Below are 27,821 nucleotides of genomic sequence, written 5' to 3' on the forward strand. Positions count from 1 at the left end.
TGCCTCTCGTAATCCCCAAAGTTGGGAATAATCTCTTACACTGAAAGCGTGTTGCTGAACGAAAATACTTACAGTTCTCAGAGAGCTGGGTTCCTCAGGGTTCTGTCTGCCACCCTCCACACACACACACACACACACACACACACACACACACACACACACACACACACACACACACACACACACACACACACGAGATGGCCATCACCCAAATCCACACAGTTCTACAGCACGAGGCAAATCCTTCTCTCTACTCAGTGCTGAGTGCTGTCATCAAGTCCCGGTACAAACACAGAGCAGTGTCTTCTGCTTGGGCTTTCGACCTCACTCAGAAAACCCTTCCCCAAACCCACAAACTGTATCAGAAGCAACATTAATGCCCTAGAAACAGAGGAACATACTCTGTCATTTCTTGCCTTCATGAAACAAAAAAAACACCGACATCGAAACCCAAGTCTCAGAGAGGTGAGGAGAGTGTATACACACCAGCAGGGCTATTCAGTCTGGTCACTGCAGTGATAGCTCTTGACACCAGCAGGGCTGTTAAGGCATTCCCTGTCATTCTCAGGCCTCGCATGCTCCGAAGTGACACCCACTGCCACGCGCCAACGCTGGCTCCTCCTGTCTCTGGAGGGCTCCTACAGCTCGCAGAATGTTGTCACGGAACGAACAGGGACAAGCGTGCAGAGCCACGGGGCCGGGACCTGGCTCAGAGCAGCGTTGGTAATGGTGAGACCAGGCACCACTGCCCTACCGGAGACCGAGGACCAGGGCACCTGCCCAGCTGGGGGGCCCGCAGGCTCCACGCAGACACAGAGCAGCCGTCTGTACGTGCTCTCCAGGCGTGTACAGAATGCAGAATATGGACAGCGCAGGGCAAACTCAGGGGACTGAGGAACATCCGCAGTGTCTACACTGTAGACCACTAACACAGGCCGCCTCTGGGAGACGGGCTGGGGGCCTTCTGCTGCTGCTCCTCAGGACTGGCAAACAGCAAAGCAAAAAGCAGTATCTGCTGTTTTGACAAATAGAGAAGTCAATGAGGATGATCTTCATTCTGGAAAAAAGCAAAACCTGGGGTGAGCCACGGCAGCGGGGCAGACGCCAGGACCCCAGAGGCTCTGACGGTCAGCACTGATGTGCACGTGGCCTGGGAACTGCCCCTCTTGGCCACGCTGCAACCCAGACCCAGGGCCATCGGCCATCCAATCCCCACCTGCCAGGGCAGGATGGAAAAACACCCAGGGCTACTGCACAGGGCGCCCTCCTGCTAAGGTCGGCCAGGTCTGAAGGCAGATGTGGGTAAAAGCCAAGGGATCCAGGCACAAGTGTGTGAGGGGCTCCCCGCCTCATAGCACTTCTGTTTGACCTGTAATTTTCATCTCTGACCTCTGCTAAAAATGACCCGCCCACTCACTGCCTTAACAAAAGAAGAATCCAGGGATGTGTGTGAAAATTAGATCCTCCACTGCCAGGTGTCCTGGTATTCTGAAAGAATGATACTCAGAGGGTGAGGGGGGGGAGGGGGAGACTGGCTGTCACCTGAGTGGCTCTTGAGACTAGAAGGCAGCAAAGAGTAACACACCTGGATCCCCAAGGAGCAGGGACACACCTGGATCCCCAAGGAGAAGGACACACCTGGATCCCCAAGGAGCAGGACACACCTGGATCCACCTGGCTCCCCTTCACGTCCCCTAAAACACTTAACAGCCCCCTCCCCAATGCCCACAGAATAAAGCACAAGCATTATCCAGCCCAGGTGGCTGCGTGCTTCCCTCCCATCCCGCCATGTACCATCATCTTGATTCAACCCAGCCTCCGGCCTCTCCCAGCCTCTGGTTCGACCCCATCCCATTCCTCTGCACCCTTGGCCCTTGCCCATACTGTACTTTCAACCCGACAGCCCCTCCCTGTTGGATGGGATTCTGCACATCCCTCCCTGAGTCAGGGGGGATGTTTGCCTTTCCCTGGTCCACCCATGCCAAGGGGATCTTTTCTTCGGGGCCCATTATGAGTCTGTCTTGCACTCCTGTGGTTGTTCACTCGGCATCTCCCTCCGGGGAAGGCCCGGCACCCAGCATCCCCACTAAGCACACAGGAGGCACCCAAGAAATGTTGAACGAGTATGGAGCGCAAACACCTGCCCCTGGCTGGCCGTGATGGCTCTTCTGAGCTCTGTTAGAAGCTGCAGCCATATACCCGCCACCCGTTCTCGCTGGCCTGTTTTTGACAACAGAATCTGACTTCAAAAGCTCTTCAGATAGGTGGTGCCCATTCCAACCCACAAGTCCCCCCAGCTAAGAGATCTCCAGGGGTTCATTCAATGACCTCTAATGCCCGGGGGCTCTGGGAGCTCTGTCCACTCTGGCCACTCTCTTTGGGGTGAGCCCAGCATCATGCCTCCCCCCATTTTCACTATAGTCGGGGGAGGGGCATCCTCGGTGTTGGATGGCCATCCTCTGTCACAGACATGCATGGCTTCTACTGGAGAGCTGGGCGGACCGGGCACAGAGGGGCATTTTCCACGGTGGTCACACCATGCGGGTGAGCAAGGGCAGCAGAGGCACAGCAGGAGGTCATACAGTTACATAAGATGCCTCTGGACCAGCTCTGAGATTGAAAATATGCGCTAAAACAATAGGAAGTGGGGACAGAACCAGAGAACAGAAACACATCTGACCTCACGAGACTGCGTCCAGATCAGATTCTTAGCCTGCATCCATTCATTCATTCACTCATTCATTCACTCATCAACTATCTGGTTGTTTCCTATGTGCCAGCGTCCCTTCCCTCGTGGAGTTCGTATCCAGTTAGGGTAATGACAAGAACCATGAATACAAGTAAACAAGACCATTTCAGATTCGAGAAAGCACTGTGAAGACAATGATCCAACAACACAGAGGGTCAGTGACCCAGAGACACAAGGTTGCTTTATCCAGGGTTGCAGGAAAGGTCTGACAAGAGGACATTTGAGCTGGAATCTGAAGGACGATAAAAAGCCACGACGTGAAACTGGGGGAAGAGAATTCCAGGCAGAGGGAACAGCATGTGCAAAGGCCTGGGGCAGGGCAGCTGGGTGTGTCCAAGATACAGAGAAAAGGTCAGAGTGGCCGGTGTGCAGGGGCAGGTAGGGGCCCCCGGGCTGTGTTAGGCGGGGCTGGGTCTTACAGGGCCTGTGGGGAACAGGAAGGGGCTGGACCTCATGCTGAGGGCAGTGGAGGGATGGACAACTCAGTTCTTGATTCTTTTTTCCTTCCCATCTCCCCGCAAATTTACCATCCAAAACCTTCACCACTTCTAATTCGTTCAATCACTGCTTCCAAACCAAGGAGCCATACTAAGCAGAAAACTACCTTCAAAATGAGAGAGGTGGGGAAGAGGTGGTCTGGCTGCAACAGGGCTGGAGCGGTGGCAGGTTAGATCAGTGGCTGAGGCACCAGGAAGCCTGAGTGCTCAGTGGTTTGTGCTGCAACAGGGCTGGAGTGGGGGCGGGTTAGATCAGTAGCTCAGGCCACAGGAAGCCTGACTGCTCAGTGGTTTGTGCTGCGACTGGGCTGGAGTGGGGGCGGGTTAGATCAGTGGCTGAGGCCCCAGGAAGCCTGACTGCTCACTGGTTTGTTACGTCCCTGGAAATAAAACACCTGGTTTCCAGTGACTCCTGAGACATGCTGGGATAAATCAGCCTGTGGTTTCTAGAAGTCTGGCCAACCATTCAAATCTGCCAGCCCACAAGATGAAGAGATAGGAGAGGAGCGGGGGAAATGCTGCAAAACCAGTTTCACTTCTGTACCGCAAATCTAACCTGTCTCAGGGCCATGTTCCTGCCAAGGTCAAGGTTCATTTCCTCCTCTCTGGGAGTGCTGGTGGCTGTGGGCCTGGCGGGGGCGGGGGGGGCAGGGAGAGGGTCTTGGACGCACTCAGACCCCCGTCCTCACACACACTAACCCAAGGAAGCCACCTGAAAAACCTGCTCTCAGAGAAAGTTCTCCAAGTTGAATAAAAAAAGATGAAAAGAAATGAGGAGGAAATGGATGTGAGAGCCACGCCTGTCCAGGGCGGGACGAGGCCGCTCAGGTTGATGCATCCTGCACCTCTGCCGGTTCCAGGTGAGCATTTTCTAGTTGTGAAGAAGGAACGGTCAATACCCCTTATGTTCCATGAATGCACATCATTCCACCACCGACGGAGGATCCCAGTTGGACGCTCACCCCGGCCCCCTGTGTGAGGCCCATCCACGAGGGCACCGGGCAGCTCGGGCTGGAAGCAAGCTCCGGGAATTGATCTCACAGGTGGGCCGGCGAGGCGAGCCCCTGAAGGGAGGGTCCTGGGTCCCAGCTGTGCAGGAGCCCCATCCAGCGCAGGGAGAGCTTCCTCTGATGCCCATCCCCACCCCCGCCTCACCTCTCCCCGTTGCCATGGCAGCTGGCTTCCTCCTCCCCCACCCAACTGAAGCTGCCATCGGCGACCCATCAGGGATGGATGCCCCCAACGACCCCCTGGATGCCACCTCCAATTCCAGTCTCCCTCCTCCAGGCAATGTCAGGTTCTCACCTTGCTCCACGCACCTGGCACTTTCTAGTATCTTGGGGCCACCAACAAGGGGTCTTTCTTCATGCCCCGATCCCTTACCGGACTGCAATGCATACTCCCTGCAGCAGGGGCCATGCCACCGTGGACCGTATCCCTTCTGTCCCCCCAGCCCCACGGGGCAGCCCAGGACGTGCATGCAATGATGACCCTCAGCTGTACACCTCCGTCCACGCGTGCATCCTCACTCACGCAGACACGCCTGGCCCATCCGTTCCAACAGGCATTCGCTCAGGATGGCAAGTGGTGGGGGGAAGCAGGGGAGTTGAAGCAGCAGAAATTCAGGGGCGCTGGGAGTCACACCTCACAGAGAAGAGGAGGCGAAAAGGACTGTGGGGTCAGCGGAACACGAGAGAAAAGCCTGTGACCGAGGCCCGGGGGTTTCCCGTGGGAACAAAAACCAGGGGCGTGTCCACATCATGAGGACCAGGAAGAGACCCGAGTCAGCTTCTAGCACAGAAAGAAGTCGACAGAGAATGTCCGGCACAGATCTGACTAAGGATGCCCAGAGGACATTAGGCTTCTCCCAGGTAACTCCTCCAAGGCCACCACAACCGAACCGGCAGTTACAGTGGACTACCTGTGGGCGGCATGACCAGCGCAGAGCACAAGCCTGTTGGAGGCCTTGATCGGGTCCAGACAACTTCCCATTTGGCTTGTGGGCCGGCTGTGCCCAGCAGTGGGACTCCCCCATCTTTACTTCTTAGGGTCCAAGTTCCCAGTTGTGCTGGCAAAACAGAGGCCGTCCTCACCGCAACTCAAACACATGCAAGAAGGAGGAAGAGGAAATGACACAGAGAGAGGGGAGAACCTTCAAGTAAGGCCTGGAGAGAAAAATTCACAACAAGATAAAGTCAGACTTTGGTGTGGTGGTTCATCAAACTTTCGAGTCACAGATCCTGCTGGGAATCTGATGAAAGGATGGATCTTGTCCCAAGAGATCTAAACAGGGGCGGGTGGCACACAGGGCCCCCCTTGCGTCCCCGACCACACAGGCAGAGATGCATTCCGGACCTCCAGAGGAGCTCACAAATTCAGCAGGAAGAGACCTGAATGACCCTCGCCGCAGTGGCTCCGAGTTGTCTGGGGGCCCCTACCGGTCCCACGTCAATGCCTATCCCCAGGCGTGTGTGAGCTTCAGGGAGCAGAACGGGGGCCCAGACACCAGTCCACTGACTCCGGACACCACACCCGTTCCCACACGTGCAAGGGAAAGGCTGAGGCTGGACCGAGCCCCATCCACCACGAATCCAAGCCCCACCGGGCACTCACCATCATGAGCTCCTTCTGGAAGGATTTCCGGTCTTTGTTCTCCGTGCTGTTGCAGTCCTCCTTCAGCTTCTCCAGGACAGACGCCACCCGCTCGGGCTCACTGTCCAGCTCGGCCCGGCAGAAGAAGGTGAGCGGCAGGTTCCCGTAGCCCAGGGCGTCGGCGAAGGAGCGCCAGCTGCTGATGTTCTCCATGAGTAGCGTGCGGACGGAGGCGTAGATGTAGGTGAGGAACTTGCACGGGCGCAGGATCTGCTCCAGCAGCACCGACGTGCTCAGCTCGGGCCCGGAGAGGAGGCTGGGCCGCGCCTTGCCCACCACCAGCACGTTCTTGGCGTGCACGAGGCCGACCCTGCCCTGGTGGTAGCCGATGTACCACTCCTTGGTCCACAGCTGCCCCTTCAGCCGGATCTTCTCCTCGCTGAGCAGGGCGATGGCGTCGCCCTTCTTGTACTCCAGCAGGTAGTGGTTCTTGCTCTGCCGCACCACCGTCTTGAGTAACTTGCCGAACTTGAGGCTGGACACAGGGCGGTCCTGAAAAGTCGGGTACTTGGTGGTGGCAGCGAACGGGGACAGGATGATCTTCCCGACCTCGTTCTTCTTGAGGAACCGTCTCTGCCCGGATGGCTTGATGGCACTTTTCGGGGGTGGCTGTGGGGTCTGGACGCAAAACTGGGTCAGGATGGCCTCCTGGTCGTCTTTCACCTGGACCCGCAAGGTGAAGTCGGAGAGCTCGCTGGCGCTGTGGCAGCTGATGGAGAAGATGAGGCGGCTCACCTTGCCCAGCTTCACCTGGAAGCCTCTCACGGCCTTGGCCTGCTCGCTGGCTTTGACCTCGTAGTTGGTCATGTTGGAAAACATGCAGACTCGGAGATCCTGGGGCCTGGACAAGACGAACTGGTGCTTGCCCCAGAGCTGCAGTGCCACTGGGGCCGGGCTAGGGGCCTGGCGGGTGACCTCGCTGACCAGTAGGGTCTTGGGGGCACAATCGTGCCCGAAAATGGTCACCACCGTCTTGAAGGATGGGTGGATGTGTTTGGGGCCGTAGAGACCCACGGTGACTTTTTTATTGATGAAGTCCCAGACCGTGGAAGGGTAGAGGATGTTCGGGCCGTGGGCAACAATGGCCAGGTACATACAGGGCTCCAGGTTGTCCAGCTGGACCTGGACCGTGTCCCCATAGCTGTAGGTGTGCGGGATGGGGACATAGGGCCCCTCCTTTGAGTCGCTCCTCAGGCACTGGAGGCCCACTGTGCTTTTGCTGAAAATGTCACTTTTCACCTCAGCTGAAACCTTCATCTCCAAGACGATGTGGGTTTTCACCTCTAAGGTGCTCAGCTTCACCTCCAGCACCGGGCTGATGCAGCTGCACCTGTCGCTGTTGAGCTCCAGCGGGGGGTCCAGCAGAGCCTTCATGGAGATCTGCTGCGTCTCCCCTGGAGCCACGTGGCCTTCGGGCACGTGGATGCTGATGTTGGTGTCGGGAAGCTGCACGGCGCCCCCCGAACTCTCCAGCTTGCACACGATGTTCGTCTCCACTGCTTGGGTCTGGCCCCAGCCGGGACTTTGGCCCAGCAAGTCCAGGTCGTGGCAAGACCGGGCCAGCTTCCGGTGGCTCAACCAGGCAGCCCGGAAGTCCTCCCGGCTCTGGAACTGCTCGGGGGCTGGCGATTTCAAGCCCGTGAAAAACCCCGAGGATGTGGGAGTGTCGGACTTGGCTTGGAGGACGGAGAGTTCCGAGAGGCTGTAGGAACGCTTGCTCCGGAAGAAAGGGTTGTCCCGCCTGGCCGTCGGCTCCGCGTGAAGGCGGCTGGTGGCCGGCAGCTCGTCGAAGATGTTGCCGGCACTGTTGGTCGTCGCTGAGCTGGACTCGGTGAATGAAGATGTGCCCGTATCGAAGAGGAGCAAGTCCACGGTGCTTTGGGGAGTCGGTAGATCCACGCTGGGCATCGCTGGCACATTCCCATTGAGAAATGGGTTTGTTTGGACACCGTTCCAGAAAGGATTATTACTGTAGGTTTTGCTTGACTCCCTCCTGTCATCTGTCCATCCTCCGAGCAAATCTAACTCCTTGGCTACTTCGTCCGGGCTGTCTGGAAGATTGTCGATCATCCCGCTGTCACTTAAGGTGGAGTTCCGGTAGTTTAAGGGCTGCACGTAAGAGGAAGGGATGTAGCCCATCTCCGTGGTGTTGTGTGCGTACCACCACTCCCCGCCTGACGTATCCAGGACGTAGAGGTGGTCGCCCTTGGAGAACTTGAGGGTGGTGAAGTTGGTTGGGCAGTAGTCCTTGATTGCGATAACTTCCTTTGCATTTCCAAAGGGCGTGGGATTGTCTGCGAGCAAGGCACTGGGAGAAGGCACTGCGGAAAACACAAAGAACAGGAGGTGAGGGCGGGCCCTCAGGGCCCGGCAGAGCATCGTCAAAACCAGGGAGAAGAGAGGTCTGGAAAACCATCACCCCCCACAGGGAGAGACGAGCCCGGCAAGTAAACAACAGAAACAAACCAAAGTAAAATCCGGTGGGCGATTCACCTGGCCGACAGCCTAAATCAAGCGTTGTCTCTTCAGATTCCATCACATTCCAACGCACAGTCTGAGTCAGGTGGAAAGGCCACAGTCTCTCCACCATCCACAGAAACATGAATCAGCATAATGGAATTATCAATATGTCCCAGGTTTTAAACATCTCATTTTGACCCAACTTTTCTTTTTGTTACTAACTTACCGGGACTTCTGCTAGGTCGAAAGAGCAGCTGAATGTGATTTACTTAGAAAACACAGTGATGCTGAGTTCAGTGACCCACTGCATGTAACCAGGGACTGGAAAAGACCTGCAACAGAATCTCTCGGTGTCTAAGAGCTGATTCCATGTCCTGCCTTCAGCATAAAATACATAAACCAAGGGGAAGGTTCCCTTGACTATCAGGCCCGTTTCCTGGTTTCCAAGTTGAACCCATTCTTCATCAAACTGTTTATATGAAATAAGATTTTTGAGGTTGGTCTCTTTCAACCTCTTTTTTTTTTTTTTTTTTTTTTTTTTTGCGGTACGCGGGCCTCTCACTGTTGTGGCCTCTCCCGTTGTGGAGCACAGGCTCCAGACGCGCAGGCCCAGCGGCCATGGCTCACGGGCCCAGCTGCTCCGCGGCATGTGGGATCTTCCCGGACCGGCACGAACCCGTGTCCCCTGCATCGGCAGGTGGACTCCCAACCACTGCGCCACCAGGGAAGCCCTCTTTCAAACTCTTTTAAAGGATCATTCAGAACAACATGGAAATGGTCTCTCTGTTATCCCTTGAAAATCAAAGGTTTAGGTCTGGTCGTAATTCACATTCTTTTTGAACAACTCTTTAAGCAATCTGAAAAATCTCAACACTTTAAACAGCGACTCAAGCTAATTTATGGTTCTTGGCGTTCAACTGCATGTTACCAAGGTAGACAGCAATTGGAACAGCTAAAAAAAAAAAAAAAAAAAAAAAAGTCATCTAAACAAGTAGGGTGTGCTTTGAAAAATAACAGATAATTAGAAACCAGTGTTTTCTCTCCCTCCCATACATAACAAAAGTACATATACTCAGAGGATGAAGAACCTTCTTTCTGATGGAAATAAGCCCATATATTTCTCTCCAACCCCCCCATCCCAACTGTCCCTTGTTTTATGGAGTTTGCTGCCTCCCTGAAACAAACAAATGAAAGTAAACTTTTTTTAGTTGCTTATGTAAACAAGCAAAGAAAGGACTACATTTTTAGTGGAACTATACCTACATCTTGTCTAATATATGATTAAGTCAACAGACATCCTATTCTACCAAACTGGCTCCACCCCCCAAAAAAAAATCATCTGCCAGTTTCCCTTTCCTTTAAAAGGAAATAGTGAGGGGACTTCCCTGGCGGTCCAGTGGTTAAGACTTCGCCTTCTAATGCAGGGGTTGTGCATTTGATCCCTGGTTGGGGAGCTAAGATCCCACACACACACACAAAACCCAAAACATAAAACAGAAGCAATACTGTAACAAATTCAATAAAAACTTAAAAAAATAAAAAAGTCCACATTAAAAAAAAAAAACTTTAAAAATAAATAGGGCCTCCCTGGTGGCGCAAGTGGTTGAGAGTCCGCCTGCCGATGCAGGGGATACGGGTTCGTGCCCCGGTCTGGGAGGATCCCATATGCCGTGGAGCGGCTGGGCCCGTGAGCCATGGCCGCTGAGCCTGCGCGTCCGGAGCCTGCGCGTCTGGAGCCTGCGCGTCCGGAGCCTGTGCTCCGCAACGGGGGAGGCCACAACAGTGAGAGGCCCGCATACCGCAAAAAAAAATAAAAAATAAAAAAAATAAATAAAAATAAATAAATAAAAGGAAATAATGAAAATTAAATTGCATGTCCTCAGCAAAGTCTCAGGCAATAAAGTAGGAAGTTTCTATTTATTTACACTAACTAAATTACAGAGATATGCTTATTAGCAGGGTATGAACCTGGGCCTCGAAGGCTGTCACCTACCACCCTGTCTGGGGTGCCGGGGAGAAGCTGGTACTGGGATCACCAGACCTGGGATTTGAATCTACACCCTTAGCAGTGGTGTGATCTCCAGAGCCCGACATTCTTCACGATGGATGAACCACCTTCCCTCGATGGGCTCCGGTGAGGATTAAGCAAGATGATGGTGATGAAGTGATTAGCACAATGATGCTTAGTACAAGGTAAAGACTCACAAAATGTTATGTTTAAATAGACATCTCCGGCCCCCTCCTAATTTAATTTTTCTCCATAGCATTTATCATTAACCAATATAAAATGTACCATACATATTTATGTTGGTTTTGTCGGAGAGGGCTCCATTGCCCCTCTAGGGTGTAAGCTCTGTTAGTCTATGTTTTGCTCGCAGTGGTGTCCTTGGAACAGGGCCTGTGTCACGTAGCAGGTGCCCAATAAACATCCGTGGAATGAATGCTCATCCTGTAAGCTTACAACAGAGACATCATATCCATGTTATTGGGACAAGGTGTTGTCCAAAGGCTAAGTTAGAATCCCCCTGGGCTGTGCCCTTCTGCTATAAAATCACACCAGAGAGCAATCACTTAACACTGAAGGGGGGCAGTGAATAAAAACAGCCAAGTCAAAGATAATGGCTTCGAGGGGAGGTGGAGGAAGGCAGATGGGTCAGCTGGGGTCAGGGGATAATATAAGATTTTCCCTCCCACTTTGTTTTCCAGTCACAGGCTCCAGTTTCCTTGACACATCTAATGAAAATGTCACATAACAATTAAAACCAAGTGAAAATCAAAGAAAGCTGGCCAGCTACTAAAATCTTGTTAGAATTCCTCAGAAGTTATATTCCTGTTATGTTCCTCCAGAATAATTCCCTTACAGTAATATTTTTTAAATTAAAAACTAAAGCTGTTAGGCAGGCTGTGTACATAACCTGAGAAAACGTATCAGTGCAAATGATCACTTTAGTCTTCTTACCAGACTGGAGAATAAAAATGGTTTTACTCAAAATTCTAAGCACTCTCCTTAGGAGAGGAGCAGTAATAGATATTTCACTCAAGGATGAGGCTTGTCTGATGGGAGACGGCGCCCCTTCCTGTTGGGCCCCCGTGGAAGTGGACCGCGGTGTGAACTCCCTTCCAAGACCGGCCCTCTATCAGACAAGGGCCACAGACACCTGGGGTGTACACAAGGCTGGGGCTTCCATCCAATCAAATGCAGGAAAATCCGTATCGAATTCCATCTTAATGAATTCTGGAGAGTGTTGCCAGATTCCCAGGTACCTTGATTTTAATACAAGAAAAATATCCCTGGGTGTCAGGAGGTTCAGTTCACTGAATAATACATTTCCTACCCTCTGCCTCGGTTCTTATGCAGGAAAAACATTCATTAGGGCAGAAGATTCTGCAGCAGATATTCTGTCTGGAATAGATTCCCACCTTGAAGCCGATCTTACCATCGGCATGTGTGGGGGGCAGCTGGGCTGAAATGCTGCCTGGGCCACAGCCTGCGCCTCGGGAGTGGAGTCAGGGGGTCTCTCTCCTCCCCCGACCCCCCCAAACGAACCAGCCCCTCCTCACATCCCCAGCTGTCTCGCCTGCCTTCCTCCCCCAGCTGCAGTGTTCTTTTAGGAATAACAGCTCCTCCCAGATCAGCATTATCATCATCATCATCTTTTAAAATTCAGCTCTCTGCCCCTCGTTTCAAAATCCCAGCCCAGGGCTTCCCTGGTGGCGCAGTGGTTGAGAGTCCGCCTGCCGATGCAGGGGACATGGGTTCGTGTCCTGGTCCGGGAGGATCCCACGTGCCGTGTTGTGGCTGGGCCCATGAGCCACGGCCGCTGAGCCTCCGCGTCTGGAGCCTGTGCTCCGCAACGGGAGAGGCCACAACAGTGAGAGGCCCACATACAGCAAAAAAACCCCCAAAAATCCCAGCCCAAACTGCATGACTTGAGCTCCCAGTTTCCCGCTTCAACCACGACTAGCTGGGTTACAAAGTAAGAAAACAATGCCCATTACCAGACTACGAAAAACAAATGGCGTGATTATTTATAGCAACACCCAATAGGTCCGCTGCTCTTATTAATAAAACCTCAAGACTCCCTTGCTAGTCTTCTCTTTAAAAGAACATTTTAAGCAATGCTCAGGGACACAAGCGTAAAGGACAGACAGGAAGAAGAGGAAGTTGAGGGTAACTGGAAGAGAGAAGAAGAAAGGCAGAAACAGGCACGTTACGATTTTAGTATATCGGGGTCGTGCATCGTGATTTTATCTGGGAGGTGGCAGATCAGTTCCAGAAATATTTATTTAGCACCGATTTTGTGCCAGGGGCTAACGGTACAAAGGTAAAGCGAAAGCTCTTGCTGTTGAGCTGTCTGTGGGCAGCGCAATGGATCATTTCAACAGAATTCGGTAAACGTGGTGGGAAAGTCAACTGACGGGTGGTGATGGTGATGAGGACGATGAAGCACAAGCTGCCAGGAAGCTCACGGGAGACACTGACCATGGCCAGTGAGGGCAGGATGGACTCCAGAAGGAAAATGACCCACTGGCGTCCACCTCGGTGTCCAAAAGATAGGCTTTATCACCAGCCCAGTTTTACGTGGCTGTTAGGGAAACCCTGGGGCCACCTCTAAACCAGGGGTTGGCAAACTCTGGCCCCCGGGCCAAATTCAGCCGAGCGTTTCTGTAAAGTTCTGCTGGAACACAGCCATGCCCATTTGTTTTCTCTCTTCCGTGACTGCTTTCTCGTTACAATCTCGGAGTTAAACAGCTGTGACAGAGGCCGTATGGTCTACACAGATTCAAGTATTCACTCTCTGACCTTCTGCAGAGAAAGCGTGCTGACCCCTGTCCCCGGCCCCCCTTTTAGTCTCCAGTGGCTCTCAGGACCTCATCAACTTAGTACACTGTCCTTCCCCCTACTTTTGTACACCACCAAGCTCTTACCTTAATGTCACCAAAACACATGAATAGAGAAACATATTCTGCATTAAGGAGAAATTTCATTACAAAGAGGAAAATTCAAAACAACCTCCCAACCCATCAAAACAAAACAAGTGACTATTGTTCCAGGGCTGAATTCATAACACGATGACGTTTAGAGAGCTAAGATTTAATGATCTGAACGTGAACTTGGCAGCCTGTAAGTAGAAGAGTCCTTGGGTCTTAGAGCTCTTGCAAACCCCAGCCAGTGCCGTTCCCAGGAGCTCACCTTTGACATCATTAAAGCTTGTTTCTGAAAACCCTTCACTCAGGTCAATCAAGGTCCCCTCGGACTTGCACCGCGGGAGGCCGCTGGAGTTGGCAGCTCGGATGCGCTGAGCTGCCATCTTGAAACTCTCTTGCCCGGTGAATGGCTAAGGTTTCATATTTCCCCTCCAGTTATTCCAGCAATTGCTGAAGCTTCTGTCTCAGGCAACCATGCTGCGCTACGGCAACAGCTCTGTGATGTGCTTCTTCCTGTGAGCAGAGGAAGAAGAAAGGAATTTCCCTTGAGCAAGTGAAACACGGTTAAAGAGTAAACTCATGGCAAGTGGGAACCCTCTTTCCCCCAGAGGCCGTGTCACTTTTCCTGGCCCAAGGGAGCAGAGTGGGGCTCACTCCCCGGATTCTATGCCCACTTCATGCCCGTCTCATCTGTCCTCTTGCTGCACACAGCCCGGGCAGTGTTCCCTATCCTGCTGTTCGCACTCCCTCTTCCTGGGGCACAATGAGACTTGTGAGATCTGCTTGAGCACCTGGCCGGCCCATTCATTACAGTCAAAGAGGAGGACAAAACAGGATCTGTCCACACCGCGAGTCCCAGGGTTCAGGGAAGGGGAACTAAATCTCCTTCTGCCCAGAAAGTGGCCGGTCCCATCGTAGGAACAGCCACCGCTGTGATTCCAGCCCCGGGCAGGCAGCACTTGGCATCGCTGCAGTGGGTGTGAGGGGGCGGCTCCCTGCCCACACGCTCCCTAAGTCCCCCCTGGACCCCAGATAAACAAACACAAATAAGACACACGTGGCCACTTGTGGATATAAGGTATAGGAATACACACACTCACTTCTATTTGTGACTCACGCATCAGCACTCACAAACATACCAGTTGTTTAAAGGAAGGGGTGAAGCACCTGGATGGTTTCCCCAGTTGAGTGGGATCCCAGGTTATTCCCATGCCTGCCCTGGGAGGTTACAACGGATGTGACCACGCGCTCGGACTCCCTTTCCCGCCCCCGGGCTCCTCTCCGCAGAGAACTGTGCAGGGAGCTGGGCCCCCAGGAGAGGACAGCAGGGACCCAGCTGGAGGCACGAGGCAGCTGAGGCCAGGAAGTGCTGCCGGGCTTTGTCTCCCGGTCCCCACGCAGCTGCACGGCTCCTCCGCACCCGGGGACACCGGCCCCCGCCCATCAGCCGCGGTGGCCGCACGGCTCTGTCCGCACAGGCTGTGTCGGAGCCGAACCAGAGACCTGGTCACCGGGCTGTCACGGCTCTGCCCCGACCAGGCAGCCTGTGGCCGCGTGTGGAGCTGTTTACTGAGACGAGAGAACGTGAAAATACTTCGGATCCAAAAGATGAAGCCTCGTTTCCTGGTGGGAATCAACGCAGAGGATATAAAATGGGATTCGTGGGCGGGTGGGCGGGGAGGAGAGCTTTATGATGGTTTCGAGCCCGCAGTCTGTGTGTGACGGGCTGTCACATTAATGACAATTCCTACCTGAGATTCTGGGTCTGACCGGGCCTCTTGGGAGGCGGCAGGTGGACACAGGGGAAGGAGCTGGGAGGCGGCGGCGGTTACGGCCAGGGGATGCGGTTAGCTGCGGGATCTGATGGCCCCCCCGCCAGGCCAGGCTGCTCCCGGGACTGGGACTGAGAGATAACGCCCAGAGAGGGGACCACCCTTCCTGCTGCACATCCTCCAGGCCCCCCATCCCACAGGCTCCTGCTCAGGACACGGGAACCCCAGCAGCGGTGCGCGCCAGGACAAAGGACGCCAGGGCTTTCCCAGGGCAGCTCATCCTGACCACGCTTCAAGAGATGGAGTGAAAGAGGCCCCGGCCCTGGCCCCCACCGCCCTTGGGAGTATCACCGAGTCCCACTCACTACGGAGCGTCTAGTGGAGGGTTTTAAAAGAAGCCGAGACGGGCACCATCTCGAGGCCTTACTGCACAGCCCTGCTCCCAAGGACCCCAAGGCCTGCTGCACCAGTGAGGCTCCGCAGAACCGGGCCAGCTGCCCAGAGGAGGTGAGGTGCGCCTGGGTTCTAAGCGGGGTGGGCGGGGGGAATAGCCAGGCAGAGCAGGGCACGCAGGCCTGGAGGACACGGCGGGCTGAGCACTGCAGAAGCTGGAGGGCAGGGGCCAGAACGTGACGGCCAAGGGTCTAGCCTCGGCCCTGGACGCTACGGGAAGCCACAGAAGGCTTCTGATAGAGAAACTTTGGCTGCTGATGACATAAATGGAAGCAGCAATGCCGTTTTGTCTTTGAAAACTCCTGGCACAGTTTAGGAGAAGCTGCTGAGAGAGCTGGTGGAGGGGAGAGACACAGGTGGACATGGCAACGGAGAGGGGATGTCCAGACGAGCCCCAGCCCGCCTCAAAGCCCCGCACAGACGGCCACGGCCTCAACAGAGGAGCTGAAGTCCGGATGGGGTGGATTTTACCCAGGGCTGGGAGAGTGATAGCCCAGAACTCAGCTGAGGCCCCTACAGAACACTGGGACAGCTTGCCCAGAGCGGCCAAGAAAAGCGGAAATTAACATTTAAGAGCGATCGGATTCCTGCCGCCCCTGCCAAGAAGGCAGGAGGGCCGGGGGGCGGTGGGGGGAGGGGCGCGGAAAGCAGGGCCTCAGAGCTGGGCAGGGAGAACAGAGCACAGACCACCACTGGGACTCTGGGAGACAGTTCCTTGTTTCTGTTTTCTCGTTGATGGGGGATACAATGATTACCCTGAGCCACTGTGTGTGAGCAGCTACATAAAGAGATGTGCAGTCCTTTTAAAACACAGATACACGCACTGAGCTTGCCATTCAAGGAAGGTGGAAGCCACTAACTGCGCGGCCCTGACAATGTCGCCACTTACCAGCCAGGGACTGAAGTCTGAGTCTGATTCCCGGACCACCAGAAGCCTCGTTCACAGGAGCTTCAATGCGCCCATTCACTCTCTCTTCCTCGGGACCAGGACCCTTTTGTCCCGTGATGCTCAATGCCCCGTGGGCAGCCCAGAATGGCAACTTTTCCCAGGGGCAGGGGGAGACGGTCCTTGGACCCAGTCCTGACATCCACCAATACATGTGCAGAGAGTGCAGACACCAACCTTGGCCTCAGGCATGTTATTTTACAGCAGAGAAAGACAGGCAGCCTGGCTGGGCCACGCCTGGGGGCCTTGCCCCTCCTGGCACCTCCTGGAGCCGACACCCTCAGGGTGAGGGCTCAGGGCTGAGGCTCTCTGTCTCCGCTTCCTCCAGACCCCAGCGTGGAGAGACCCCTGCAGGGACCCGCCTGCCGGAGGCGAAGCTACAAGATGCTGTCAGCTTCCCGCCCTGCTTAACAGAGCTCACCACACCTTTGCGGCTGCCTGTGGCAGTCAGATCCCTGAATACTCCCTCCCTGGTGCAATCCATATGTGACCTTAATTTTCTCAAAGGTCCCTCCTGCAGCTCAAAATCCTCCAGGTGTGACTTGCTTTTAAAGGTGGACCTCCCGCCCTGGCACTCAGAGCCCTCCACTGCTAGGCTCACCTGGGCACCCAGATTTATCACTTACCTCCACCCCCATGTGAACCAGGGACACACTTCTCAAGCATGTGTGTTTCACCTTCCGCTCCCTGGAGCTCGCTGCCCTCACCTGTGGCACCAGGAAAACCGTCTTCTCTCTCCCCACCTTCTTTCTGCTCCACCCTCCTCCCCACAGCCCTGCAAGCTCCTGGTTGACTCAATGTGCTGACCTCAGCTCTGTAGCCAGTATCCTAGAGCCTCAAATTCAAGTGGCCCAAGTTCAAGGCCACATCACTTGAATTAACCCCTGCTTTATTAGAAAATAATGTGGGAAACTGAGTTATTTGTAGTGAGGTGGATGGACCCAGAGTCTGTCATACAGAGTGAAGTAAGTCAGAAAGAGAAAAACAAATACCATATGCTAACACACATATATGGAATCTAAAAAAAAAAAAATGGTTCTGAAGAACCTAGGGGCAGGACGGGAATAAAGACGCAGACGTAGAGAATGGACTTGAGGACACGGGGACGGGGGAGGGGTAAGCTGGGACGAAGTGAGAGAGTGGCATGGACATATATATACTACCAAATGTAAAATAGAGAGCTAGTGGGAAGCAGCCGCATAGCACAGGGAGATCAGCTGGGTGCTTTGTGACCACCTAGAGGGGTGGGATAGGGAGGGTGGGAGGGAGACCCAAGAGGGAGGAGATATGGGGATATATGTATATGTATAGCTGACTGGCTTTGTATACAGCAGCAACTAACACACCATTGTAAAGCAATTATACTCCAATAAAGATGTTAAAAAAAGAAAAGAAAAGAATGTGGGGGTAGATGACCTGATGCTCTGATCTGCTTTATGATGAGCTCACAAAGGTTCACTAACACTGCATTTCCCTGCATGTTATACTAGTATATATTACTATACGCTATGCTATTTTTTCTATTTTTTAACCATTTCTCTATTTTCTTATTTAATTTTTATTATTACTTTCATTATTAATTATTTTTACCATTTTCTTAGTTATGTACATATTTCAAAATGTCCACAACAAAACATTTTTTAAAATTAGGAAAGTAATACTAGGAAATCTTCATCACCTGCCTTTCCACGAGGGACGTGTCAGGAATGAAGGTGTGTGTGTGTCTGTGTGTGTCTTCTTTTGACTGGGAAAAACTCTAAGGAGCCCTAAATCCAAATGCTCAGGCGGTCTGAGCCCCCTCACAGCACAAGTGGATTGTGGTTGGGTTCCCACTTACTGACAAGTGACCCTTGAACGCCAGATTCAATCACCGAGGGCTCCCCTTTAGGACTGGTGGGCATCCGGCACCTCCCAGGTCCAAACCCAACTTGGGGTTTGCACCAAACCTCCTCCCCAACTTCACCATCTCAGCCAACAGGTGAAGGGCTCACTCAGCCAGCCCCAAAGCCGATGTCCCTCCCCAGCGGCCCCTCCCTTAATCCGTCTCTGTGGAGGGTGTGCACTGCGTGTGTGCACGCCACCCCACGCCACCACGGGCAGCTCCGGCTGAGCTCCCCTCAGCACCTCCACGCCACTGTCACCTCTCAACTCACTAATCAGCTCCCTTCCACAAGGTCTAACGTGTCCAGCTCTGTCTGCCCTCCCACAGTCCACCCCTCAATTAGCAGTCAGGACTTTAAAAAAGTCAGTCGGGACTCTGTTCAAAACCCTCCAAAGCTCCTTAGGTCTTTGTGCTTACAGTGCCCTCAAGGCCAGCATCCTGGGTCCTGCTGGCTCTTTGGGCCCATTTCTTGAAGTTCTCTCCCTCCCACTGCAGGGCCTTTGCACATGCTGTTCCTGCATCCTGGGAGGCCCCTGCCTATTATCCGCCAGACTGGATCCCTCACTGCATTCAGGTGTCTGCAACAGCAACATCCCTCAGCCCACCCTCTTCCCCTACTTTCCTTTTTAACACTAGACATATCCTGTGCTCTTCGCTTTCTAGCCTGATTTCTCCAAGAGAACGTAAGCTCTCCGAGGCCACGGGACTCAGCCTGTTTCCTTGCTCCCTACAGAGCAGGCTTTCAAACATGAATGAGCAAATGAACTCCATTTAAATAAAGAGTACAGCTTTGGAGCTATGTGGTAGGTATCCCTGGGATAATCTCCTTGAAAGAGCCCAAATCCCCCAAGAGTGTCAAATGCCCCCCCAGATGGCTGATGTGACTTAATTATACTCAGCAGGCTAAATTTAGGAATCTTACCCTCTTTTGGAAATCCAAGTTATACATTTCTGAAACACTGATGGGTTAGCTGCGTGGGCACCTGGGATGTACCTGGGCAGCTTGGCCTACAAGTTCGGCCACCCTCCACTAGGGTCTGGACTTCACCCACGGGCCCCGGGAGCCATCACCTCTCCGGGACAGCCTGCAGCTGCATATGCACTCCTGGTCAGGGCGGCCGGCACTGGACCTCAGGACATCTCAGAAGGGTAGGCTGTGGTAGCCCCTGCATCCCCCACCCCTGAAACCACGCCTCGACTTGGGAAGCCTCCGCTCCCCCCTTCACCTCCACACGGTAGGAGTCAGGTCTAAGAAGTCAGGAAGGGACATTAAAGCTTTACTAATGACTGAGTCACAGCTAATGAGGTTTTCTTATCTTTAGTATAAAGGCCAATTCACGTAGGGAGGAAAGAGCCTGCTGGCAGCGCCTCCCTGCTAACTACGGGGCTGGCCTCTGAACAGACGACACCCCGTTGTACAAGGACAGACTTATTTAGATTCCGGTGGCAAACTAGCGACCCCGCACGCAGCCCCTCCGCTACCCCTGTGGATCTGCCACTCCCCAGATCCTAGAATCCCAGACTATTCTTGTGGGGGCCTGTATGCCAACGCTCTGCCCGAGGAACAATTAAAAAACAAACCAACCAAGAAAAATAACGGAACACGAGCATCTGCAGGATGGAGAGCACCCTGGTCAGGACCCCAGCGTGTGCACGGCCAAGCGCCAGGTCCTCCGGGTGGCCCAGACACAGGAGGTGCAGAAGGAAGGCACTGGGCCTGGGCTCCTCCCGCAGGAGGGCATCGGGCATCGGGCATCGAGACTGCCTTTGGCTCCTCCCTGGAGAATTCTGTTCGGTGCCTTGTTTAAGATGACTCATTCTCCACATTTGACTTTAATTTCTGCAGTAGGAGTATCATGCTGATTTCATCACATTTCCTCCGGGTTAAAAAGAAAGCGTGAGTTTCGACCGGCTCCGAGGGATGTCAGTCACCAGGCTCTGTGGACAGACACTCCATCCCATCTGTCCCCGCCTCACTCTCTCCCCAAGAAGGAACATGTTCCCAAGGAGGAAAGTAATCCAGAGATACCCTCCCTCCCAAGCTGATCTACTTCCTGTGAGCAACTGCCCGAAACCCAACGCCCTGGGCTCCCAACCCGACGGGCTGCCGCGGAGAAGCCGACATGCCTGGTCAGGCTGCAGGGATGGACCAGGGACATCTGGTTTCACACCCCCCCAGGTCGAGGAAGAGCCCGTGAGGAAGGCGAGCTGGTGGTGACCCAGCAGGGTGACAGTGAGCCTGTCTGCGCGCCTGTAGACGTCTACGACATCCTTTTCCCTCCAAAGCAAACTGCCCTGGAGGGAGGCCCATCCCACAGACTCCAAACAGCACCCCAGCTCCCCCCGCCTCCTGATCTTTGACCCGACCGGTCTGGGCAACGGCCCCAGTGGAAAGGCAAAACGTGACTGGTGTCCCCTTTCCAGGCTCTCCTCCCTTGGCAGGGAAGGCACAGGCTCCGGTTTCGAGACCACGGTCCTACACAGTGAAACTCGAACCTTCCCTTCGCGGTGGCGGGACACTTCCTCCCACCTACAGGAGCCTGATCTCCAGAACCCTTCTGTATCCACCTGGAGCGGAGTCGAAAGCGCTGCCCGGTGGCCTGGAGGAGGGCTGCCTCCTTTGTGGGGAAAGAGCATGGCCCCATCGGAGAGAGGGGACCACAGGGAATCAGCTGGTCGTTCCAGCGTCTGGGATGTATTTCACTTTGGTTCAACAGTGACCTCAATTTATGAGCAGCAGCAGCAGCAGCAGCAGCTATCGGAGGCCCCCAGCAGGCCATCTGGGCAGAGTGATGAGGTTCGCGGGCAGAATCGTGTGTCCTGGTCCCCAAGCACCTCCCGAGCAGGGGACCACATTGCCTGGGTGAGCAGCCCACGAGAGCTGCACCTGCTTCTAGGAACAAGGCTCTTGTGTGCAGGCGCTGGGCTGGCAACATGCACGCGTTCAAGGCCTTCTCTGTCCACCCAAAGCTGGTGACTCAAGCTCAACACCCCCTCAGGCTCTACGGGGTGCATGGGAGGGGACCCGGCAGTTGTGGGTGCCCGCTTCTCACTTGCTGCTTTTATGGTGTAAAGTGTGATCGTTGGAGAGAGCTGGCCCAATGACTCGGGGTGTTTTCAACAGCCAGTGACAAAGTAAGAAAATCAGAGTCTGGAGAATCACGGGTTGTGGGCAAGGGTCAGGGAGGGGAAGGGGTGGCCAAGCCCCTCTCCACCGCCTCTGCGGCGCCTGAGCCTCTTATGCCCTGGCCTCTTGTCTCCAGCCTACTAGATGCCCAGCTGCGAGACTGCGCTTCAGGGTGGGCTGGACCAATCCCATCATTTTCTTGGGTAAAAACAACAATCTCAGACTTCCCTGGTGGCACAGTGGTTAAGAATCCGCCTGCCAATTCAGGGGACATGGTTCAATCCCTGGTCCGGGAATATCCCACATGCTGCGGAGCAAATAAGCCTGCGAGCCACAACTACTGAGCCCACGTGCCACAACTACTGAAGCTCTCGCGCCTAGAGCCTTTGCTCCGCAACAAGAGAAGCCACTGCAATGAGAAGCCCGTGCACTGCAACAAAGAGTGGCCCCTGCTCGCCGCAACTAGAGAAAGCCCGCGCACAGCAACGAAGATCCAAAGCAGCCAAAAATAAAATAAAATAAAAAATAAATAAATTAAAAAAACAAAACAACAACAATCTCAGCCTCTTCAGAGGCTCCTACAGTCTGTAGAAGTCAATCCAAACCTGGCTTGTCTTTCCAGACCCTCCTTGCACTAACTCACCCTCCATGTCCACGTCAAACTCTCATTTGGATATCCTGAGCTCTCCAAGCACAGCGACTGTTTCTTTCACTCGGCTCCAAACACCCCCCAGCCATCCCCTGACCTCCATCTCTCTCCGCACCCCACTGACTTGAAGACCCAACAGTGCCCCCAGTTTCTGCTACGTTAGAACCTACCCATTTGACAGGGACCCCCGTCAAACAGTGCGTTTGCAGGGGGAATCCTACCTCTTCTCTGAGCTCTCTGGGGACTCATCCGTCATCTTCTCTGGGCACTTAACTGCTTGCATTCTGGGCATCACAGCTGTGATTCTGCACGTGATTTCTTAGTTCCCTAACAACTACCCTCGTTTCCTCGAAAGCCAACTGCATACCTGGCTCCTCTGTAATCCTCCAGCACCAAGCACAGTGCCTGGCCCAAGCTGGTGTGTGGTGCCACCTGTTGAAAGGACAAATGCTCCACCCAAACATTTATCCAGCACCACCGTGCAGCGGGGACCACCAAAGACACAAGTGGATGGAGACCTGGTCCTTTCCCTCAACTGCTGATCATTTAGTTGGGATGACAACGTGTATGAAACTGACCCCAAGAGGAGGGGGACGGGTGATGTCTCCACCACACCTTCCGGGCCTGCATGGGACTGGAAGCCCAGACACCTTGGTTTGCCCAACACACCGTGTGTGCTATGTGGAGGCCTTCCACTCACATGTCCTCCCGCCCCATCACCCTGCTGCTGACAATGGCAAGGAGTTCAAAGACGACCCGACACGTGCATGTCAAGTGCTCCCCAAGCATGGGGTTTAGGAGGTCTGGTGGGGTGGGGTCAGCCTCCCCGAGTCACATGGGAAGAGTTGCAGCAGACAGGCTGGGGAGTAAAATCTTGTGATCAGCCCAGACTAGAAAAACTTCCCCACTCTGGTCCCCAGCCAGCGACTAGAAAGAAAAAGCACGATTATCTCTGCAGATGTTACAAAGGACATGAGAAGAGAGGCCCATTCACTTGACGGGCTGGTTGGGGGTAGACTCAGATTCCTGACCCCCATTTGATGAGTTCAACAAAACTGCAAAACATAAGCACTGGAAGGCCTTGTGGTTTCCAAACATTAACCATTGATCTACTGTCTTCCTTAAAAAAAAAAAAAAATCAAATTACTGGGCTTCCCTGGTGGTCCAGTGGTTAAGACTCTGTGCTCCCAATGCAGGGGGCCTGGGTTCGATCCCTGGTCAGGGAACTAGATCCCGCATGCCAGAACTAAGACCCGGAGCAGCCAAATAAATAAATAAATGTTTTAAAAAATCAAATTATTTAATATTTCTCTTTAAACCAACCTACTTTAACAATGTAAGTTTATTCAAGAAAGTTATTTTAAAGGCAGCTTTCTATGTCTTTAAAAAGGAAGCTTCTATCCTTTACAAAGAAAGGTCTTCCTTAGATATACTGATAAATCTTTTCTAGTATATATTAACTTAAAACATTTTTTTAAAGTTCATCTTAGCTACCATTCTGGGAAACACAAAGAAGCTGGTGCCACTCATTTTACAGGTGAGGAAACTGAGGGTTTTTTGGTTTTTATTGAAAGGGGTTTTCCCCGGGGTTCATTTCTGAGACTCAGATAAAAATGCCAGATTCAGACAAGCTAGCTTGCCTAGGGAGGCAGCTCCTAATGCTTCGTGATGCCCCCAAATCTACTGATGGGTTCTCCTTAATGATAGATGTGCCACATCTGAGGCTCAAGTTCAAGTTGAAGTGAAGACGGGGGAGGAGGCAAGAGTTGCAGAGACCAAAGCGGTAGGGGGGTGGGGGGCGGGTGATGAGCAGGGTGAGAACATGCCCCAGGCAGAGACCAGAGCCACGCCCACCAGACGGCACCACTGAAAACAACCAGCAAATACAATGAGAGCCTGTCGATGGGCCCCCAGAGCTGGGGAAGAGACGGCTACATGCGGCCCAACTCCTGAGGACCGAGGTGAGGTCAGTGCTCAGCTGACTGGTTCACTGCCGCCTCTCAGCCAGACCCGCCCCCGGATGGAAGAACTGTTTCAGTTTTATCCACCCACTTATCGAGGATCTGGCATCTAGCCCAGTAAGCAACCAATGAAACTCATGGAACGAAGAAATTTCTTTACAGAAGTTCTACCATGTCCACGAATGACGAATTGAGATATCCCGGGCAATAAACCAATCACTGATCTATACACTTCATCAATATTTATTACGGGAAGTAGAGAGGACAGGATTCTTATTCTGTCTCCCACCCCACTGCCCCTCAAACTATCTGTCCTTAGGGAATCAAAGATGTAGGTGAAGTGACTTACGTACAGCACGGTTTACAGTGATCCAGGAGGGGTTTCCACCTCCAGGACGGGTTACGTAGCTGTTAAAATTTGTTTTCTAATACTCAACAGAATGGAAAACGCATACAACAGAATGCTGAGAAAAATGAAATCCACAAACTTCACAATAAAACTCATTCCACTTTGTTCTTAGAAATGTATATTTACTAGAAAAAAGAAGAGTCATTTTCACACCAAATGCTGACAGCAACCACGTCCAGGTATGGCAATCGTATGGATCATTTTGTTCTTTATTTTTCCTAAGTTTTCTACTTTTTGTAATTTAAAAAAAAAACACATTTTATAAAATAAACTTCCAGTCTCCTTCCCAAACCCCATGATTCCAGCAGGTTCTTTGCAGCCTTGCAAGGTCATTTTCTGAGCGTGTATAACAGTATGCCATCTGTGGGGTTAATTCCTAACACTTTCAAACACTTGACTGAGCACCTAGAACGATGTATTAATCCCAGTGGATCTAAATCCAGCCTTCCCAATTCCAGCTCCATGACTGAAAAAAATGCATTCCTATTCCTCCTGGCCTCATGATTCTACTAACTAGGAAACAGAGGATACGTGATTGTGATATTGTGATTTATAGTATATATATTATATATATATATATAGGTCTGTGTTCTATTTCTGGCACAGAGCTCCTAAAACCCTGGGGGATTTCTTAAGCAAATAGAGCAGTAAAGGTGTCTTTTGTTATGCTAATGAGGTAATTTTGGGGCCGCCCCCAGGTAACCCAAAGGTGGGGGCTTTCAGTCCTGCCTTCTGACTTCTGCGGAGGGGAGAGAGGCTGCACAGTTGCATAAATCACAGATGGCCAATGAGTTAATCAATCGTGTCTGTATAATGAGCCCCCGGTAAAAGCCCAAGGCTGGAGTTCTGAACGCTTCTGGGCTGGTGAACACACGGAGATTTGGGGAGGGGATGCTAGGAGAGGGCATGGAAGCTCCGCGCTCTTTCTCCATACCTTGCCTTACGTGTCTCTCCCATCTGGCTGTTCCAGAGTTATACCTTGTTATACTAAACCTGTAATCTAATTAGTAAAATGTTTGACTTCTGTGAGCTGCTCTAGCAAATTAATCAAACCCAAGGAGGGAGGGTCACGGTAAGCTCCAATCTACAGGTCAGAAGCACAAGTGACAACCTGGACTTGTCATGGGCGTCTGAAGTGGGGAGGTGGGGGGACAGTCTTGTGGGACTGAGCCCTCAACCTGTGGGACCAGACTTCATCTCCAGGCAGACAGTGTCCCAATTGAGCTGACCGGCTGGACACCCAGCCGGTGTCTGAGGATTGGAAGCTGTTTTTGGCAGGAGAAAGCCCTTTGCAGGAAAGAGCTCTCTGCAGGAGGCCCCTCTGTCCTGTCACTAACCTTAAACCAGGTGCCCCCATGCACTACTCACCTCTGGCCCTAGCACACCTTTCAAATCTTTTGATCACGAAATCCTCTGCCTAACCTGTTGGTTCCTTCCGTAGATGGAAGAAGTGGAAATGAAGAATAAGTAATTAACAGATGACGAGATCTCTTCCCTAGCTCCCCCTTCAGTAATTTCGCCAACAAACTGAACAAAATAATGTCTAAAGATAGACCACGAGTAGTTGACAAGCCTGTACACAAGCCTGCACACAGTGGGGGATGGCCACAGCGCTGACCCTCCCTACCTCAGTGATTAACTGAGATGACTTCCCTGTTTCCCTTCAAAAGCTTTCATGGCTAAGCAGAATCTCTGGAGGTGGTTTTTTGGGGGACGCGGAGTCCACCATCTCCCCAGATGGCCAGCATTCCGATTAAGGGCATCTTTCCTTTCTACCAACACTTGTGAGCACTGATGCGGCGAGCAGCGGGACCTGATTCAATAACAGAGTCATTCCCGATGGAAAGTCATCACCAAAGCTCCGACCAGCGGGGCTTGTTTTCAGGTCTGAGGAGGGGGAGCCTCCTGACCTGCTGCTCACCGAAGGCTCCCAACTTTCCGCTACTATAAACGGCAGGGTGGTTGGTGGCCATCTTTACCCCTAATCTTCCTCTGAATTTTGGATTATTTTCTTAAGATGACTTTCTAGTAGAGGACGAAGCATTGCCAAATGCTTTCCTGGGAAGCTGTAGACATTTATCCTCGTGACAGCACCGGGGGTCCGTTTTCACCCTTCCGCCAGCAATTTGAGAAAACCTTCCCTAATATGACAACTGGGCAACGAAATACCAAGTTTAAATTCACATTCCTTTGACCATGGGTCAGAAACTTTCAAATATGGACTACGTCTTATTTCTTATTTCCTGCTTCGTGACTATCATTTTGCATCCTCTGCTTGATTCGAGTCTGAAATTTTTTTTTTTTTTTTTTTTTTTTCCGGTATGCAGGCCTCTCACTGTTGTGGCCTCTCCCGTTGCGGAGCACAGGCTCCAGACGCGCAGGCTCAGCGGCCATGGCTCACGGGCCCAGCCGCTCCGCGGCATGTGGGATCCTCCCAGACCGGGGCACGAACCCGTATCCCCTGCATCGGCAGGCGGACTCTCAACCACTGCGCCACCAGGGAAGCCCTCGAGTCTGAAATTTAATATCAGTTTCAAATATCTTCCCCACTGTTGCTCACCCACACCAATCCATTTGCTAACTTTAGGTAGAGTTCTCTGACCCTATCAATCCTTCCTTTGTAATTTCACCCTGAAGCACAGAAAAGGCTCCCCTAATGAAAAATGTGATAAACATTTCACATCTATTTTCCTCTATTTAAAAAAAAAAATGGTGTGTGGACTGACCTCAATGTACAAAGAATTTATTTTGCTGCTCAGCAAGGAACTTTACAAAATTAATTAGCAAACAGCTAAGCGATTACTCCTTTATCAGTTCCCGGACAATCTGTCCCCTCCGTGATGTCACCTTAATGCTTTTTAAATGTGTATAGACACCAGGGTTTGAATCTGGCCAATTCCATGTCATAAGTCTGCCTATTTTTGTAACAACACCAGCCCTTATGTAACTCCGGGAGCTTTACCAAGTTTGGCCATCTGGAAGGACCAGCCCCCAAGAACCATTCTATTTCAAAGTCTCCTATCAGTTATTTGAACCTGTTTTTTCCCTCCAAATGAACTTCAAAGTAATTAAGTAATATGTCTTCCCACCTCTTCATTCCTTCAAAAAAGTTACCCCAGTTGGTTTTTGTTTTTGTTGGCACAGCAATGGTAAGAACTGACTTTTTTTTTTTCTTTTTTTTTTTTTGCAGTACGCGGGCCTCTCACTGTTGTGGCCTCTCCCGTCGCGGAGCACAGGCTCCGGACGCGTAGGCTCAGCGGCCATGGCTCACGGGCCCAGCCGCTCCGCGGCATGTGGGATCTTCCCAGACCGGGGCACGAACCCGTGTCCCCTGC

General features: G+C 52.6%; 1 protein-coding gene across 3 annotated transcripts in view; it reads right to left on the minus strand.

Moving 5' to 3' along the window:
* The window catches only part of SH3BP4 (SH3 domain binding protein 4), a 95,329-nt gene that overhangs the window by 7,512 nt on the left and 59,996 nt on the right, over positions 1-27,821 (minus strand). For 2 of the 3 annotated variants that reach the window (XM_060106571.1, XM_060106572.1), the window contains 2 exons: positions 13,553-13,800; positions 5,860-8,219 (listed from right to left, as the gene is read on the minus strand). In XM_060106571.1, coding sequence (XP_059962554.1) covers positions 5,860-8,219; positions 13,553-13,670 — 2,478 coding nt within the window. In that variant the 5' untranslated portion in view covers positions 13,671-13,800. Of the gene's footprint in view, positions 1-318; positions 1,058-5,859; positions 8,220-13,552; positions 13,801-27,821 lie in introns of those variants that run through there. The other variant, XM_060106574.1, reaches the window with a different exon arrangement.

The sequence above is a fragment of the Mesoplodon densirostris genome, chromosome 8 (assembly GCF_025265405.1).
Source record: "Mesoplodon densirostris isolate mMesDen1 chromosome 8, mMesDen1 primary haplotype, whole genome shotgun sequence".
NCBI lineage: Eukaryota > Metazoa > Chordata > Mammalia > Artiodactyla > Ziphiidae > Mesoplodon > Mesoplodon densirostris.